Below are 18,016 nucleotides of genomic sequence, written 5' to 3'. Positions count from 1 at the left end.
GAACTCCATTCTTTTAAAAAAAAATGTAGATATTTGTATTTTTTCAAATATTTCCATGTACATCCAAATTCTCACATATAAAAGAATTTTAGACTAAAAGTAATTTTATTGAAAAACGGCAAGTATTTTTTAAGGTCTATTATAAAATACTTGTCGTTGTTCACATTGCGTTCCAAATTAAGTTGGGACAAATTAAGAACAGTACGTAATGCTGCGAAATTGTTGGTTTACGTAGTTAATAAAGGCCGAGGATACCGGCGGTCTCTACAGCACTGCGACGGTTAACATTATGGTCACGGATATCAACGACAAGAATCCCGAATTCGTGGGTCTACCATACGAATTTACCGTCAAGGAGGGCGAGGCGCGAAAAATCGGCCGCGTGCATGCCGAAGATGCAGACGAAGGCGTAAATGCCGAGATCACCTACTTTGCACCCGATGATATTCCTTTCACCGTGGATCCCGAGACTGGCGATGTCTTGACAAAAAAAGTGTTGGACTACGAGCAGAACAACGTGAGTCGATTGAGTAATCTTTCTATTGTTCTTCCAGCTTTTAGTACAGAGAACATTGGGAATAATATAAACTCATATTTAACCTTAATTGAAAATTCGTATTTTTTTTATCCTTTAAATTTCTTCACGTGAGAAAATTTCGTGAGCTATTTCAAGTTAAAGAATAAGTGAAAATAACGTATGCAAGAAATCTCAATAGCTGTAATGAGTTTTCACTTTTTATTTGAATTTGTAAAAGACTGTATCAAATAATGTGTAAGAGCTTATTCTAAAACCATTCATTACGGATAGAACTATGCAGTTTAATCTTGGACTTTCCCGGAATGCTCTTCCGTCTCGACGAAAGTTATAAAGTGCGATTACAAGTCGAGAATGTCTTACACAATGAAACGGTTTAGTTTATACTTGGATTGCGAGGACGTCGTCACAGTTAAATTACTATTGTACTATTGTGTGCGCTTGAGACAAAGAGAATGGGCAAACTGTCTGAATTGAAATTCATGCGATTTTCATTTGAGAAAACACAATGTATGTAGAAAAAAACCGATAACACTTCCACGTATCTTACATGCAACACATGAATAACTTTTTAATTTAATTAATCATGTTATAAAAATTCTCATTATGTTTGAAAATATTATACAGAAAAATATTACCAAATTAAAACTTTTCATTTTTAATCCAACATTATCTTGAATCCTAGATTAAAGAATTATAAAACTGACGATGCCCGCCATTTCCTCAAAATTGATAGACCTTTTTTCTAATTTTGCATTTGTCGGAGGTAATGAATTAGATTATATATTTTCATAAATTGCGTAGGAATACAAATTCGTAGTAACCGCGAGGGATGGCGCTCCCGATTACCGTTTGGCAACCGCGACAGTCACAGTGAGAGTCATAGATGTCGAAGACGAGGTTCCGGTCTTTCACCAAAGCAGCTACGAGGCACGTGTCAAGGAGAACGTGCCCGACTATAATGTAATTCAAGTCACGGTAAGTCGCATGTCAAAGCACAGTGTAATACTACTCATAATAACGTCTGTTCTCGATTGGAAAAAGTGTGAAACTCGATAGAAATGCGATTAAAACCGATCAATCTGTCTACTCGTATCAGTTTCCGCGGGTTTAATTTAAAGAGAGTCGCGTACGGCAATCGTTTAATGCAGACTTCAATGTGAGACGTTCGCATTGAGATAAAGCGTCCCCTATTTCTTCCCGCGTAACACGCCTATGAAATTAGTTCCGAAGTGGATCATAATGTGAAATGTAATTTCATTGAGGGCGAACGACGACAAGATTCGCTTCGAAAGTTTCAAAAGTTTATCGGATGATCGAGACGTATACACCCGTACCGACTCGGGAGATATTCGCGTTATTCGCATCGTCGATGATTTCCCATCCCCGCCGACGAGGTGGAAAGGGATAATGCGTTCCGGTTCGAACGATCGTCTTACTCAGGTTTTGAAGCTAACACAATCATTTCTAGGCCGATGATCCGGACACAAAGAAGCAAATTACGTACATGATCAAGCAAGGGGACACCGAACTCTTCAGCATAGATCCGAAGACTGGAATAATAAAAACTGTCCGCGGTCTCGATTACGAAAGCCAGAGCCAACACGTACTTATTGTAGGCACCGAGGAGAACACCAGTAATTTACCTGGCTCCACCACCCGCGTTGTTATTAATGTTCAGGTATTTATTTTTTTAAGTCTCAATCTTTCTTTTATAGTAGTCAATATCCATTACCGATTTATTGTTCATTGGCGCATCATCTGGTACACATGAATGCCACTCTCAGAATGTTACATTATACCGACAGTTTAAACTGTTATCGATTTTCATTTATCATATCGTCGACGAAGTAGAAAAGATGGTTCTTGTTTGAGACGGTCATTTTATTCAGGCCGCGAGAGAAGTAATTATTTTTATAATTTTAAAAAGATTTTATTTCAATATAATTATTTAATTATAACAGATTTTATTTTTATAAACTACATTTTTTTCTAACATTAAGTTCTCTCGAGAATATCTTATATAATTAATTAAAATACAATCGAATATAAAATATGTGTGTGTCTGACACAGCTCACAATTGTCAATGCATGGGAATCTCTAGTTAAAATATTAAAACGGGAATTAATTGCCTGTCGCGGACTCGGGAATTAGTCCGTGGGATCAATTTAACGGAACCGGTTCACGTTGGTCGCATTAATATCATAATCAACGATCATCCTATCATTTATCGTGCTTCGACTACTTTTAATCTAACTGTGTCTTATTACTTGGGGGAGGGGGATTAATAACGTTTTAAACGCGTTGCAGGACGTGAACGACATTCCACCGGTATTTACGACGGTACCACGTCCGATTACGCTGGACGACGATGTCCCTATAGGAACGACCGTGATGAATCTCGTCGCTGCGGATTCCGACGGCACCGCGCCGGGCAATCAGGTAGGTGTCCTTCTCCGTACGTTTGGATCTCCCCTTTCGCCTTGAATTTCGCTGAAAAGAGAGAGATTCTCATCGAGCTTGATATATTCGTAGGTTCGATACGAGATCATTGGCCGCGGTATTGCCAGCAAGTATTTCGTAATCGATCCCGACACCGGCGTACTCCGAATACGAGACGACTTGCGCAAGGAGACCGACTCCGAGTATCAGGTATTTGATTCTACGTACATCTATAACCCGACGCCGCGCGTTTTGCGTTCGCGATCTAGCTCATCAACACGGGATAATCCTTTTTTCCCAGGTCGACGTGCGCGCATACGATATGGGAGAGCCGCAGTTGTCGTCCGTGACGACCGTGCCGGTCTACGTGCGTCACGTGGCGACGGTTCCGCCGGAGATCGGCTTGGGTTTCGCGGAGAACTCGTACAACGTCGAGGTGCCCGAGAACGCGGGTGATAATACGCTAATAAAGATAATCACCATTATCAACAGTCACGCGCACGACACCACGCCGCTCAGGTGCGAGATTTACAGCGGCAATGAGGAAGGCCTGTTCGAGGCGAATGTCACGGAGGAGCGGAATTGCGCGCTGAGGCTGAAGAAGGGAGCGCTGGATTACGAGACGACGGAATCGTACCAGATTAAGATTAAGCTGGAATCGCTCTCGGGTCTTTTGAACTCGGGCAGAAATACGACGATGGTAAGGCGCGACGGAAACCTGTCTTGAGTTTTTATAATCTGAATAAAATCACATAACACGAACCTTAACACGAACAGATTATGTATCTTGGATATAAAATTAAAACGCATTAAAGCATTAAATTACTTATTTTGCAGACGTAACTTAAATATTATTGTTTCAATTACAAATGTTTACATAGGAGTTTTATTTGAAATACAAAGAACCTGTAGATGCAAAAGATGTAAATCCACTCTTTCATATTTTAAGCAGAAGCTTTATTTTAATTCGCGTAAGAAGATTCAACTCGCTGCGCTTCGGAGCAAAATTAATTCTTGTTTTTCTTTATTAAAAATGAAAACGCCTTTTATTGCAGGTGAAGATCCAGGTGCTGGACGTAAACGACAACAAGCCCGAGTTTATCTTCCCGGAGGCGAGTCAGAAGCTTACGAGGGGACGTTACTTTGCGGCGATTCCGCGCACCGCGCAATTCGCGTCCACTGTCGTGCAGGTAAAAGCTCACGATAAGGACAACGGCAAGTACGGCAAGCTGGAGTACAAGATCCTAGATGGGCGGGGTTCCGGCTACTTCGCCATCGACGGATCTACCGGCATAATCAGGACTACGGCGACGTTCGACAACGTGGACGCGTCCGAGCTTCCCTTCAAGTTCGACGTTCGTGTGCGTGACAATCCCAACTCGACCGACAATTACAATTCGATCGTCGCGCCGGTGATCGTCAATCTGATCGGGGAAGAAAACCTGATGATCCTGGTAGTCCAGGACGCGGCGCCGGACGTGCTGCAAAAGGAGACCGCCAAGATAGCGAACGTGATCGAGCAGAAGAGCGGCCTGCTGATCGGCATTGACAGAGTCGCGGTGAGGAAGATCCTCACGAAGAACGGCACCATCGAGAATTTCCCGCAGGACTCCGACGTGTGGTTCTACGCGGTCGACCCGGACACCGAAGCTATACTGAACAGAAACAGCACCAAAGTGCAGAGGTATGTACGTCTAAAATGTGCGCATGTGTGTGTGCAATGATTTAAAAGACATAAGAAAATATGAAATATATAAAATAATGAAGAATATATAAATGTACAAAATACATAAAAAGTTTAGAAATTATAAATAAAATCTTTTTGAAGATTAATTTCGAAAATAATGATTGAATTTTTTTGTCAATAGAGACGTTAATTTGAAAATCCGATTGTAATATCACTTTAACGTCTCCGTTTTTGTATTGTATACACAAAAGCCGCGTGACTATCTCACATTTATTTACGGAACAGTATTACGTAATTACTGTTGTCTGTAAAGCTCACGTTGCAATGTGCTTTTAAGTGTTTTCGTAAATGAAATATTATCTGAACTGTTTTAAAGCATTTTGCAATTTGTGGTCACGTAACAAAAAAACTTTAAACAATCTTGTTACGAGTATTTTTACATAGTAATTAATAAGTTAAAATTTTTTAAACAAACTGTTTTCTAATTACGACATTTTTTAAATTACTGTAAACTTACTGCAAACTTACTGCATTATGCACAAATGCTAAATTATTAAAAATCTTTTAGTAAGTTTTTTTCGATTTATAAATAGATAGAGAAAGAGAATTTAAGTTTTTTCGTAAAAAGAAGACTTCAATTAACGTGAAACTAGATCGATTCTGAAAGCTCGACGTTTAATAATGAAAGGCACGTTTTCCGCGCGTCAAAAGGTCAATTACGACGTTTGGTTACGTAGCCGATTCGAACGTGAGCAAATATTAAAAGCACCGTATACTCGGCAGGTCCATCACAGATAAATCCGCTATGTCAAACATCACCTTTGACGTGTCTACGGCGGTGCGAGCAAATGCCATCGACATTCATGCACCCGTGATGCCACCCGAGCCCGTGCGAACACAAACGGCAGTTGCATTCAGTGGCGAGGTATTCCCGTACGCGTTGATCATCATCGCCTGCGTGATTCTGATCCTCGGCATCGCCGGTATCATATACATTTGCGTCTCCTGGTCCAAGTAAGTGTTTCACGCACGACTTTAAATCTTTTAATACTGCAAATCATAAAATAAGTCAACAAATACACATGAAATTTACGAAAATAATTAAGGAAGGATGTGTGTGTGAGAAATTCACCGCGGATAAAAACATATTCGTGTCGTACGTGTAATTAACATAATGGCGATTACGTATTTTTTAATTTGTGTCACGTTACCGCATATACTCTTTCATTATGCTAATTAAAAAAAATTGGTATATTCGCGTCGACATATCGAAATAGAAAGTGTTATTATTACAGTCTTAGCTATTATTACGGTCACATGAGATAGTTGTTTCATGAGTGTAAATATTCATTTGACTCGTCACGTACGAGGCATGCAAATTCATACTGCTCTTGATTACGTCTATTAGCTTTAATTGCGCTTTCCGCTTTGAATATCTCCGTAAGCACTTATTACATCGACGTTGCGATCGCAGTAAAATGGTCGCCCGGGAGTGTTTACTTCCGCGATGAAAAATTTAAAGCTCTCCGTGAAATTGTCATCCTGAAAATGTACTTGTTACGCAGGTACAAGGCATACAAGGAGCGTATGCAGCGCATGTATGTGGTGCCGCGATACGACCCCGTCTACGTGGAACCCAACTTGAAGGAATACGAGACGCAGGTGCTCCAGATGAGCGTGCCGGTCGACGATAACGATAGCTGCAATGATTTACAGTTGGACTTCAGCAACAAGAATCACGCGTTCAGCTTGGACAACGTCAGTTACATCACCAAAGATCACGGAGACAGTACTGGTAATTGGAAGCAAACGATATAATATTTGTATAGCGGAAACTAAATGTAGCAAAAGATCCGTACATAAATATTATGAAATAGTCTGCATTCGTATTTTCTACATTATCACTTGCAATCTCGATTAAAAAAGTATTAAGAAAATCAAGCTAAAAACATATTTTTCTTTGCGCTCTATCAAGCCATTAATCTTCTTTAAATCAAAATTATTTTATGGAGAAGATTAATTTTTTTCGAATACTATGTTATCGTTTATACTGCAAATATATAGTGGGCTTGTGTGTTTTCTTTTAAGGCCAACAAAGTCCCGTTAGCTCCGAAGCGGCGACCACGGCACGAGCGTCCAGTATCGTCGGCAATCACGGGGACACCAATATCCATTCCCTGCGACGGTCCACGCTAGGTCGAAAGAATCACAGCGCGAGCAACACGAACACCCTGAACAATCGCGACACGACACCGGTACTTAATCCCCTGTACAATCACGGCGGTGATCTGCTGAGCCCTAGTCCGTCCAACGACAACGTCACCTTCCGGGAAAGGAAGGATTATTCGCATCTCGGGTTCACGTATCTGGGCGAGCAAAGCCCCGTGGAGACCACGACGGAATTGTAAGTCTCACGGTCCGAGAAACGATGTGCGAACGTTGGCCATCTTAAAGACTGTCACCGAATTACGTACATACGTATCCGTGAAAGAGGAAGGTAGGAGTTGTAGTCCTGCGAATGATGATTCGCGAGCATCCCGTAACTTTTATTTTGATATCGTGTACGCGAATAGACAAATAACTGTGATGGACATAACATTTTTTTTCCTCATCGAAGTTCAACCGATAATAAGTTATTTGAATGTACAAAATTTGAAATTCCATTCGTAAAAATCCTGTCAATCTCATATTCACGACGCCCGAACGTAAAATCAACGTTTATCATCCGTCCTTCGTTCGCGACGAGCGAACGTGAATCCTTTTTGCATTTAATTTTGACAAATGCGCGGAATATGGCGAGAGGAGGATTCGGAATATTCGACGCCACATAACTCGCATTTTTCTCTGACGCGTTAAGTAACCCTAGAACCGCCATACGAAGAGCACGTGAAAGCTTATAAATAGTTGAGTGACTTGGCACCTATATATGCTCCTCCTTTCATATGTCATCTTCTGAATGTGTCTACCGATGTCTGCGTTGCTGATTCAGCGCGCGCAATGTGGCCGTGGAATTCCCGGTGGGACACATTCTGAACGAGTTGCTCCGTTTGTGATATCCAGTAAAAGAGAGCAGTGTTATAGCGTTCAGATACCACGTGGCGGAACGAGGCCGTGAAAATATCGGGCGTATAAAAGGCGACTTGAAAGAGAGCGCGGATATCCTTTAGAGCTAGCCGATATTCCGTGTGATTTACTCTTAATCGAGCATCGCATTTCTTTGCGTTGGAGTTTCGCCAGCAAATTGCAAGATTGCGAATAACTGCGACGCCTCGAGTTAATTATTGTAAGCTATTATTGTTACTGCGACTTGCATGCAATAATAATCGAGTCCCGGCTAATAATTTCGGAGATGCTTTCCGCTACTTCGCGGAAACTTATGTGAAACTCTCGACCGTTAATGTACATTTTAATTATAACAAGAGAGAGAAAGAGAGAGAAATATCATTATGGCTCGACTTGTAGAGAAAATTAATAAGTACGAAGCCGTAATACTTGTTACATTGTACGATCGACGTGTGTACTTGTGAATGCGTGTCTCTTACGCGAGTCAGGTTGGCTCGCGCGACCTTGTGAAATAAACGTGATCGATCCCGATCATGCTGTACTATAATATCCGTTTTTATTTATACGACCGCAGGTTTGCTCATGTCATTCTATTGTAATCGCAATTAACCGAGACGATGACGGTGGTGCGTACCGTTTGTGTATCGTGATCGCAAGGATACCGTGAGGTTTTATACGGCAGCTGTTTCTGCCGCGTTTCTTGCTTCTCGCCTCTTGTTCACACGGCCGCATCGACGGTAATTAACGACTGCCACGCGGAAAATGCGTCATCGACACCCGCAACGACGCGTGACTGGCGGAGTGCGTACTTAATTAAGCACGTGTAATTGTCTATTTCCTCTCTATGTAATTTCGACTTTGCGCGTTATTTGACTCTGTGGATCGAAAGGTCGATCGACATCCGCGTCGGATGAAATGGCGTTGAGAGAAAGATTAAGGTATGATACGACTTGATTGAATGCATATCTCTAGTCGTATGTAGCGGGCGTTCACTGCCGTGCAATTTGTAAGCTGCGTTTTATACTTGAAAGAGAGAAAGAGAGAGAGAGAGAGAGAGAGAGAGAGAGTGTGTGTGTGTGTGTGTGTGTATGTGTAAAAAAAATAGCATGTGTATGAGTTACACAAAATGTTCTCCGATTATGGCGTTGATACCTTTTACTTGTAGTTGTATAATATTTAAGCGCGAATTCTGTAAAAAATTGTTAATACCTAATAATAAATTTATTATATTTACATAATAAGGGTCCTTTTAATGAAACGACGATGTCCTGTATCCTACCTGCTTTTGGACGCTAAAGCATGCAGGCCGCTCTGCCGAATTATTAAATGTAAACGTTAATTCAAGTCTACTCGAGTTTCCATGCGGCGCTGAATTGGATGCAGCTCAGCGCGATTCCCACGTAAGACCTTTCGCATTTTCACACGAGTGAATCGTATCTTTGGGAGGACTTGCGCAGGATGTTTCGCGCTTTTGTAAAGTTATTATGTATCGTAAAGTTATAACTTTATCGCCTTGATAATTTATTTTAATACATCGCGCGGGGAGAGAGTGAGAGAGAGGGGGGGGGGGGAGGGAGAGGGCTGACACGTGACGCGTCCTTTTACACGAAAATCCATTTGAAAATCACGTAACCCGTGCCGCTTCTGGACTTTGTTCGATATGGCTTGAAAAGGGATGGTACACGCGGGCGGTTACTGTTCTCTAATTAGAATAGCTATAACATTTTAATTAGAGCGTGGGAAATTATACTGTGAGCTGCCGTGCGATACATCGTGCTTGCTCGCGCTCGCCGCGAGGGGGGAAAACTAGAGCGCGTCGGCGAGATGCGAACCCGTCGACGGGATCGTTCTGGGGAAGCGGGCGGGTTTCAACCGTGCGCCCGGCGATAGAGCGTCGGCGCCGCGACGGCGAGAGCACGCAGACGCATCTGGACCGGCGTCGGTGACGTCGAGAAGCGAGAAACGAGAGACGAAAGCGGGATCCGCAGGCAGACTCCGCCGTTTTGGCAGATAACGTTCGGGTCGCTCGCGGTGGTGGCATTCACACGATCGCGGTCCTTCCGCCGGGATCGACGCACAAGGGATCGCTGTTACGTGAGACAGGCAGTTTATTTACGCGATACGCGAGTATAATTACCGGAGGTATTTCATCGATCCTCCGACGTATCGACGAGTAACAGGCGGGTCCGTCCTCCCGCTCGCGGCCGCTCACGACGCCGACAAGCAGCCCAAGCGCCGCGCAAATTGGAGCGTCCGAAAACGATCGAAGAACGATGACGTACAGCAAAAGGATCGTGAACCACCTGTGAACCGACTCGGAAACGCCAGGACGGAGATGGTCTTTGAGGATTACGGTATGTGCGTCTGTGTCTGTGAGTTCGGTACAACTGTGTGACATTGTTTGTAAAATATTATATGACGAATTGTGTAACGAGTTACGTTGGTGTTCAACAGAGCATCAAGAGTGAGTGAGACATGTTGTAATCGAGAGGAGTAAACTAACTCGTTTGCGACAGGTAAATGCCTGTAAACAACGTTACTACGTCATAGTCTTCGGCAGTAATATTTCAGAAGAAAGAAAAACTTAATAAATAATTAAAAGTAATATAAAGTTGTTACAATATATAATATATTAAACATAAAGTTGTTAAAATAGGTAAAGAAAACTAAATCGATACGAAATATGAACAGAGTTTAAAAAATTAAGTTGCTACTAATTGGTACTTATTAATTTTTTTTTTTTTTGATAGATTTTTATCTATTTATATTTTTGTGCTTCCGCTAATATTTAAATTTGAGTCACAAAACTATTTTCCGAAATTTTATCCATTCAGTGTCATTTTAAAAGCCATTTTAAATAATAAAAAAAATATAGTTTGGAGATGTTTCTACACATATAATGAAAAATTAAATTAAACGTTGATCTTTGAGTAGATAAGAGATTTACAGGTACATTATATAGGCTGTAATTAATTTTTATTAAACAGTGAAATAAACTCTGAGACTACAACAAAAGATATAAAGCAATGAGCTTTGTTGCCAACTTAAGAAAGATTTTAAAACATAATACTCGAAGTGCTATGACCACTCATCTCCACCTACTCAATTAAAAGTTAAAATAAGAAAAAATCTCTCAGGTTTTTATTATGTTTACTAAGATTAAAGAAAAAAACCGTTTGAACGCTTTGAAAAGTTTTTCTTTTAATGATGTTAGAGACGTTATCCACTTTACTTTAAATAAATTCGACATTTAAATGCAATTATTATCATTTTTTTAACAAACTATTTTACACTGTCTTAATGAATATTTAGAACAATTGCAAAACAGACGGGTGAAATGAAAAATTGCGCATTATGTAATACATTAAATACATTAAAAATATTCTTGATTGAAGAGTTAAATAACTTATTACTTTTATGACAAGTTCTATTATGTTTCATCACATATTCGAGCTTACAACAGATTACTCTGTTATATTTGCAGATTGATGACTAATTAGAAGATCAAGGATAACAGACATGAAATACTTGAAAGTCGCGTTGTTCACATTCAATCTATTAATATGGGTAAATAACATGCATGCACATTGTAACATTATAAATTAGTCTAGAAATAGCGACACGTGCCACAAGCACTTAAACGCAAGCACTTAAGCTATAAATAATTCTGGCGTAATTCTATAGTTTAGGTCAAAACAATCGTTTTTCATATTATTGCGCTGCTAGTTAGTTTCTGTTTCCGGAATGGAGAACAGAGGCAATTATTTTAAGAGCCTCGCTCAAATTTACGGGACGTTTAGAGAAGCAAGCCCCCTAAGGGCTATAGAATTACGGTCTCGCTCGTCGCGATAGAAAGAACAATTAGACGTAAAATCATCGGGTTTTTGCTTTTGGCAGTTGGCTGGCTGCACGGTGCTCGTTATAGGCGCGTGGTTGCTCCTGGAGCCCAGCAAAGGACACCTCCTCAATCTTTTCGTACCTGACATCAAGCCGCACGAGACTATCAATCTGATAGCATACAGCCTCCTCGGGCTCGGCTTCATCGTGCTCACGGTCGGCTTCTTCGGCTGCCGCGCCGCGTTACGCGGAAATCAATGCATCCTCGCCACCGTGAGTGAAACGACATTTTTATTACGTCCGCCCCTTTCCTCGGGGGCGCGTATAGACCATTATAGACGTTGGGTCAGGGTCGGTGATGTTTTTATCGTCGATCGTTTTCCGCAGTACATGAGCATGCTGGTCGCGCTCATCATCACGGAACTGGCAACGGCCGCGATCGGCGGGTTGATGACTTTTCAGATCATGTCGGATCTGGAGGAAAGGCTCACCAGTAAATTGGCGGTGGATTACGGTCACGATATCACCAGTGATATCCCTTTCAGCCATAGTTTGGATTTCGCGCAATATAAGGTGCTGTACAGATCTGATCTGATCGTTCAACTACTCAACGATCTTTACGGCATGTCTTGTCATTCGAAAATCGCTTATTTCTATTTTTTTTTTAAATTCCTTTTGCGAGATTCTTAATTTCCCTTTGTTGTGACTTTCGTTTAATCCGCTTTGTGCGTTTTTCAAATATCGATATTAATTAATGTGCACGTTCTATTTGATCGAGACGTCACATCCTGATACATTCTTTTCAGAAGATTCGCACGTTGTAATCGTATGCGCACGACACTTTAACGAGATGATAATGCAAAAAATATATCTTTTTGCTTTTTTTTAAAACATTAAATTTAAATACGCTTCGCCTCATTTTTCCCTGCAGCATGTATTACGCGCGAAAAACGTTAATTATGTTTCATGCATGACGGGGTCGCATGTGACGCTTTGTCAGAAATCGTCTGCCCGATGAGACACATTTCGCGATGGTTCGAAGAGCACATGGATGATTCCATTGCAGTTTAATTGTTGCGGAATATACGGAGACAACGATTACAATGGCACGGCTTGGTGGAGGGACAGCCAAATCTCGGGAATCAAGAAGCAGGTTCCCCTCACGTGTTGTGTTCTCAAAAATAGCGAGGTACTTTTTATGTTTGAATTGATTGGTCTTAAAACAACATGGATATCGAATTTCCGAAAATTGAGAGAGCTAATGGAACATATTTCGTGGAGCACAAATACAAATAGTTCACATAACAATCCATATTACATTACATTACATTATTTAGACATCTCTTTTGAAAACAATAAAATATACAATATAATACAACATAATACAATATAATATAATATATCAATATAACAATAAGTTACGAGTTATACAGGATATATCAGATCACCCTTTTATCTCGGCATGAATAATTGTCGGAAGTTTGAAAAAAAATTTCATTGTAGCCTGTTTGAATTATTTAACGATTGCATTCTGGGTTTCTGAAACCAGAAGTATGATAAACCTGGGTCAAGTTTGCAATTTTTAATAGCAACATTGTTCAAATAAGATATAGTTGGATAAGTCATTTATAAATAAACAACTATTGTTTAATTTTTTTATTCTTGAAAAAAATTAAAAAATATTAGGTTGGGAGTAAAGAATCACATAGGAATTCGTAAATAATTAACCTGGTGAAAATACATAATAAATCGGAGCGTAAGTCGAATTAAAGAGGAGAATAATAGAAGCATATATGAAACTTTTATGAAGTGTAAAGTGAAAGAATGAAATGTAAAAGAACAGTATTGTAAGAGCTAAACGCTTCTTTTATATTTTTCTGTTTCAATTTATGCTTCATAGAAGTTTCTTTTATACTTCTATCACTTGTTCTTTCCAGTTGATTTACGCTCAAACTTTTATTTTTACCAGGATATAAACAAAAATTTTTTGTATCATTACATGCTTTTACATGTTATACGAATAGTACATCCTGTATATATCTCGAATATCAAAAATTTATTGTTTCCTAAATAATTTAAATTTTTTGATTAATTGCATTTTAAACTCTTCGTTATTTTAAACATTAAATTAATACGCTCATCAGTAAAAGTGAGAGCTTCTCTTTTGCAGAGTAAAAATACAGGCAGTCCGATGAGCGTGGTCTCGAGAGTGTTTCACAAAAATGTGAGTAAAATGTCCGCGGGGAAGCAAATGCATAAACTTTATGTGAGTAATCTTTTGTCGCTGGCAGAATGAGAAGCCGTGGCTCCATCCGCAGCCAAGGGATGAGGCCGCGTGTCAAGTAGAAGATGAAGAGGGTCACGAGGGATATAGGCACAAAGAGGTACGCGTTGCACCGCAAAATGTTGTATATCGCCGCATGCTTACATTGCTATTCATATTTCAAACGAATGACGTATTTTCTTAGGGTTGCCTTGGAAAAGTCACGAACTGGCTGCAGTTCGAGAGTTTCACGTTAGTGTTTCTTGGCATGGCCATGGCGGGAATACAGGTTCTTTCATTGCTTTTCATAAATTTTTAAAAAAAGCGTATCTATTCAGTCAAAGATTTATTATTTCAAAATTATTTTATCTTTACAAAATGTTTTTATAAAAATTTGCACAGTTTTTTTTATTATCTCTCTTTCTCTCTTCAAAGAATAGATTTATAAAATCATTTTCTGAAATAGCTTTCTTTTTTACGTTTTGTGTATTTTGTAAGAAAGAAATAATCGTACAACTGCATTTCAGACGTTTGGGATAATAACGTCCGCTTTCCTCTGTCGAACGATAAGAGATATGCAGGAAGAATGATCCAGGGTTCGTAGTCTCAATGAAGTAAAGAGAATGTCGTGGCACGTTCAGTCTTTACATTGACACTTTGGGAGAAGAAACATATTTATTTTGCATCTTCGTGCTGCTTGGGAAGATATCCGAAATGTGTTTCGGTCATGTGAGCTGGGACAATGATCGAGGGATTCGCAAAACAATACCGTGGGGAAGAGAGTAATCTAAATATTTGTTCTGTTCCATGAGGTGTCTATTCATTGAGAACTTCGAAACGAAATAACGATAAGTGCTACGCTTAAATAAGTTTAGATCGATTTCCACCCCTGTGCGCGTTTTGCTGCCAATCAGCAATAATGTGACCAATACACTCTGTTGTACACATACAACATCTGTGTCGTGTTCAATCTAACTAATACTAACAATAGCGATTGCAACATTACAATGCTGGTGTTTTACAGTGATCACCGACGAAGTTTGGTTAACAACATGACATTGTCATCTTGTAAATACACTTGCCAGTGCCAAGAAGCGCTGCGTGCGTGAGAACTTTTGAATTATTTTCTTCTTTGTGGAAAATTTACCTGATTTGAGATGCAAACTAATTTTTCGCACAAAGTTGTATATGAATTTTTGAAGAAATATCATAATTTTTAATGAATAAGAGGTTTATGTGAGTATACTTAGGGGAGACTGAGGCTGATTGATATATTCTATTAATAGACTGCTAAAAAATCTTAGTAGTCCAATAAGAAATACTTGAAAATTATATAACGCTGATACACATTGGCTGAGTTTCCAAAACATGTTGAACTAGCCTAGAGATTTTTAGCTGTAAATTGAATTAAAGAAATTAAAAACATTTGTTTACTTAGTAACATATCATCAAATTTTTACTTATATATGTATTTCTACTTAGCCTAATAATATATGTTCAAGATAATGCCAAGATTGTACCATTCTGTCAATTTCTGTGTTTCAACCATTTGAAAAAATTCCAAATTTTAATCAATCCCAGCTTCTCCTAATAATCGTGTATGTTAGATCTTTATAGATATTTATCATCCATTTCGAAATGGATGGTGCACATATATAAATACATTATATACATATATATACATCGGTGTATAAAATGCGTCATATTTATTCTTTAGGGAAACGCTTTCCTCTCTTCGACATTAATTTTCGAAGAATGTATTATTATAACTTGTGCCAAAAAATTTATTATATAATGAGTGACACAAATTTTAATATATTTTTATTTTCTCAAAATACTTGGCAAAACAAATGTCCTGCGTTTATAGAACGCACCTTAATGATAATAAAGATGTTGTTCTATGTGTAAAAAGATTGTTACTTATTTTATATCTGGCGAGTTTAAAGTTTTGTACTCTATTAAAATTTTTAAAATTACATTCATTTAACATTAAAATTAAATCCATTTACAGAACATGTCATCTACATAGCCATGTCGTTTTGTTGTACTATTAGTAGATGTACTATTACAAGTAATCTTATTAATTTCATAAATCGTGTTTATTTAAATAAAACAGTATATCACCGTATTTATCAGTTTGACATTAATTTTACATAAATATCGAAATTAACATATTAATAAGAATATAAGATTTTCATACTATTTAATTACTTTAAATTTTAATAAAATAATTGTGCATTAATTACGTGATAAGCTTTCCTCGTAGAAGTAAACGTCACGGTCGTTTAGAGGCTGAACTGGTCGACAATTCAAAAGTAATGGACCCTCTACTGAACAGATTTTTCGAAATTTTTCCATCTATAAGAAAAAATTAATAATGGTAAAGTCGAAAACATATTTGAATATAATCTGAAGTATGTTCTTACCTGAGATGAAGATATTGCGATTGGTTCTTGCTGCACGATCCATGTGACAATTTCATTGCAAGGTGGCTGGCTAAGAGAACCGCTGTACGTATAATAATCTCTGTCAAAAGGCGCAAAAATCCATTCCAATGGAAAAGGAGGTATGTAGACTTTAGTTCCCGGGCAGGTAATGCGCCATAAATTGCTCACGATGTGATCCAAGTAAGGATTATCCGCGTCATTTATCTAGATTGCAAAATAATAATAAGCAAGGATGATTACCGTAATTCAGGTTTGACAAGTACGGTGCATTTCATTGCAATATAATTTCCTAATAGTTGTGACAAAGTATTTATATTATCTGCTTGCAAAAAATTATACTTGAAGAAAAAACGAAGCAATCACTATTCCATCTTTTGCTCCCAGCGCTATTGCCTCTGTTGGCGATTTAATTCCACGTTTTATATGAATGATTTGTAGTTCCATAGGAAAACGGATATAGTCCAAAGTGTGTTCACTGCCTTCTTCATTCGACGGACCCCAATGGAAAAGAATGTTAAAGAAATCGTACGTATCGGTCAAAGGCCCTCCTTGAAGCTGCGGCCATGTGGTGCTGGTCCAAAATCCTCGGAGTATCACTGTATATTGACGTAAAAATATTGTAAAGTATATAACTTTAATTTAAAAAACAAATATAACTTTAATTTCATTAATTCTTTTTATATTATGCCATTATTAATGTGGTAATAATAAAATTTGCTAATATATTATTTAATGTATTTTAATTTGTTTGTAAATAATTTACATTTTATTTTATTATTATTTTGGTAATATATTATTAATACATTATTAAAAAGTATTTTAATTTATTTGCTCGTAGAACATTCACATTATATTTTATTATTTTAGTAATATTAAAAACCGCATTATTAAATACTTATTAAATTACTTTGTTTACTTATAGAAAATTCAGGTTTACCAGTATGGCCGTCATTTGCAATAGTCATCGACAGAGGTCCAGTATTATAATTGCTCCATCGAAGTGGTTCAGATGGTTGGACTACCACAGCGAGCCTAGTGGTGATATTAATAGGAGATTGATTGCTACCAGCGCTATTAGGATATAAATCTTTCCAAGTATGAGGACCATTCTGATGAGCATAGCCGAACGAAAAAGCGAGTGGACGGTAGTCATTTTCCATCCATGCAAATAACTGCGTCCAATCCAAAATTTCAGTTAACAGTAACACTAAAGTAAAAGAAATTATATTATCAAAATGTTTGACAGTAAAAGTAAAATTTTAAAGCTTATCAATACATAAATATATTGTATTATAAAACTTTAGATTATTATTATTTTATAATTAAATCGTTGTTTTTCTGTGAAATACGCACCCATAAGTAGAACGCTGCTACACGCAACCATACATTCCGCTAATGACAAATCCAACATTTTTACAATTAAGTTTTACATTTGAATTATAAAAGCTCGGGTTCGTTAAGACCCGCGTGCGCTATTTCTGACGTAATAAATTTTTAGACATGCAGTATACTTGGAAATTCGTTTTGAATGTTTCATACCGCGTAGTAATTTCTATCAAAAGTAATTATAGAAAACACAAAATAATGTAGAACGGTGTCAAATAATAATTTTTCTTATCGAAAATCGATACCTAAAGCTTACTTCAATTTATAAAAATAATGTGAAGGTTTCCATTAATCGTATAAATATGAAGTACTTTAAAAATGCTATATGTGTTAACAACTTCTTACTATAGCTTCT

General features: G+C 38.2%; 3 protein-coding genes across 9 annotated transcripts in view; 2 read left to right on the top strand and 1 right to left on the bottom strand.

The window, feature by feature from the left end:
* Positions 1 to 8,966, top strand: part of LOC105830331 (cadherin-99C) — a 111,157-nt gene extending 102,191 nt beyond the window's left edge. For all 4 annotated transcript variants that reach the window (XM_028194979.2, XM_012669591.3, XM_028194980.2 and 1 more), the window contains 10 exons: positions 236 to 517; positions 1,340 to 1,513; positions 2,007 to 2,216; positions 2,847 to 2,978; positions 3,072 to 3,188; positions 3,280 to 3,678; positions 4,034 to 4,662; positions 5,449 to 5,679; positions 6,231 to 6,460; positions 6,754 to 8,966. In XM_028194979.2, the coding sequence (XP_028050780.1) occupies positions 236 to 517; positions 1,340 to 1,513; positions 2,007 to 2,216; positions 2,847 to 2,978; positions 3,072 to 3,188; positions 3,280 to 3,678; positions 4,034 to 4,662; positions 5,449 to 5,679; positions 6,231 to 6,460; positions 6,754 to 7,073 (2,724 nt within the window). In that variant the 3' untranslated portion in view covers positions 7,074 to 8,966. The remainder of the gene's footprint in view (positions 1 to 235; positions 518 to 1,339; positions 1,514 to 2,006; positions 2,217 to 2,846; positions 2,979 to 3,071; positions 3,189 to 3,279; positions 3,679 to 4,033; positions 4,663 to 5,448; positions 5,680 to 6,230; positions 6,461 to 6,753) is intronic.
* A 977-nt stretch (positions 8,967 to 9,943) lies between these two features.
* Positions 9,944 to 15,739, top strand: LOC105830339 (tetraspanin-11). 4 transcript variants are annotated; one of them, XM_012669599.3, is made up of 9 exons: positions 9,944 to 10,082; positions 11,213 to 11,295; positions 11,626 to 11,838; positions 11,953 to 12,138; positions 12,632 to 12,754; positions 13,736 to 13,789; positions 13,857 to 13,949; positions 14,034 to 14,117; positions 14,356 to 15,739. In XM_012669599.3, the coding sequence occupies exons 2-9, from the start codon at positions 11,248 to 11,250 to the stop codon at positions 14,416 to 14,418; spliced, it is 864 nt and encodes a 287-aa protein (XP_012525053.1). In that variant the 5' UTR covers positions 9,944 to 10,082; positions 11,213 to 11,247; the 3' UTR covers positions 14,419 to 15,739. The 4 variants fall into 4 exon arrangements, with proteins under 4 accessions (XP_012525053.1, XP_012525056.1, XP_012525054.1 ...); XM_012669600.3 differs by lacking the exon at positions 9,944 to 10,082 and adding an exon at positions 10,183 to 10,244; XM_036289681.1 differs by lacking the exon at positions 9,944 to 10,082 and adding an exon at positions 10,308 to 10,329.
* Positions 15,011 to 17,708, bottom strand: LOC105830338 (carbonic anhydrase 1). Its single transcript, XM_012669598.3, has 5 exons — positions 17,629 to 17,708; positions 17,213 to 17,482; positions 16,615 to 16,871; positions 16,255 to 16,479; positions 15,011 to 16,186 (listed from the first exon to the last, which is right to left on the bottom strand). The coding sequence occupies exons 1-5, from the start codon at positions 17,684 to 17,686 to the stop codon at positions 16,067 to 16,069; spliced, it is 930 nt and encodes a 309-aa protein (XP_012525052.2). The 5' UTR covers positions 17,687 to 17,708; the 3' UTR covers positions 15,011 to 16,066.
* Between the last annotated feature and the right edge of the window lie 308 nt (positions 17,709 to 18,016).

Source organism: Monomorium pharaonis, chromosome 7 (genome assembly GCF_013373865.1).
Source record: "Monomorium pharaonis isolate MP-MQ-018 chromosome 7, ASM1337386v2, whole genome shotgun sequence".
Taxonomy (NCBI): domain Eukaryota; kingdom Metazoa; phylum Arthropoda; class Insecta; order Hymenoptera; family Formicidae; genus Monomorium; species Monomorium pharaonis.
This window is presented reverse-complemented; position numbering and strand designations above follow the sequence as displayed.

What these genes read in the sequence shown, in the direction of transcription:
- LOC105830339 (XM_012669599.3), top strand. Translation starts at nt 11,248, where the DNA reads ATGAAATACTTGAAAGTCGCGTTGTTCACATTCAATCTATTAATATGG. An exon ending in TGGATTTCGCGCAATATAAG is followed by an intron (nt 12,139 to 12,631) that starts GTGCTGTACAGA and finishes ATTCCATTGCAG; the next exon opens with TTTAATTGTTGCGGAATATA. An exon ending in TGGCCATGGCGGGAATACAG is followed by an intron (nt 14,118 to 14,355) that starts GTTCTTTCATTG and finishes ACTGCATTTCAG; the next exon opens with ACGTTTGGGATAATAACGTC.
- LOC105830338 (XM_012669598.3), bottom strand. Translation starts at nt 17,686, where the DNA reads ATGTTGGATTTGTCATTAGCGGAATGTATGGTTGCGTGTAGCAGCGTT. An exon ending in TAGCAGCGTTCTACTTATGG is followed by an intron (nt 17,483 to 17,628) that starts GTGCGTATTTCA and finishes CTTTTACTTTAG; the next exon opens with TGTTACTGTTAACTGAAATT. An exon ending in TCGCAATATCTTCATCTCAG is followed by an intron (nt 16,187 to 16,254) that starts GTAAGAACATAC and finishes TTTTTCTTATAG; the next exon opens with ATGGAAAAATTTCGAAAAAT.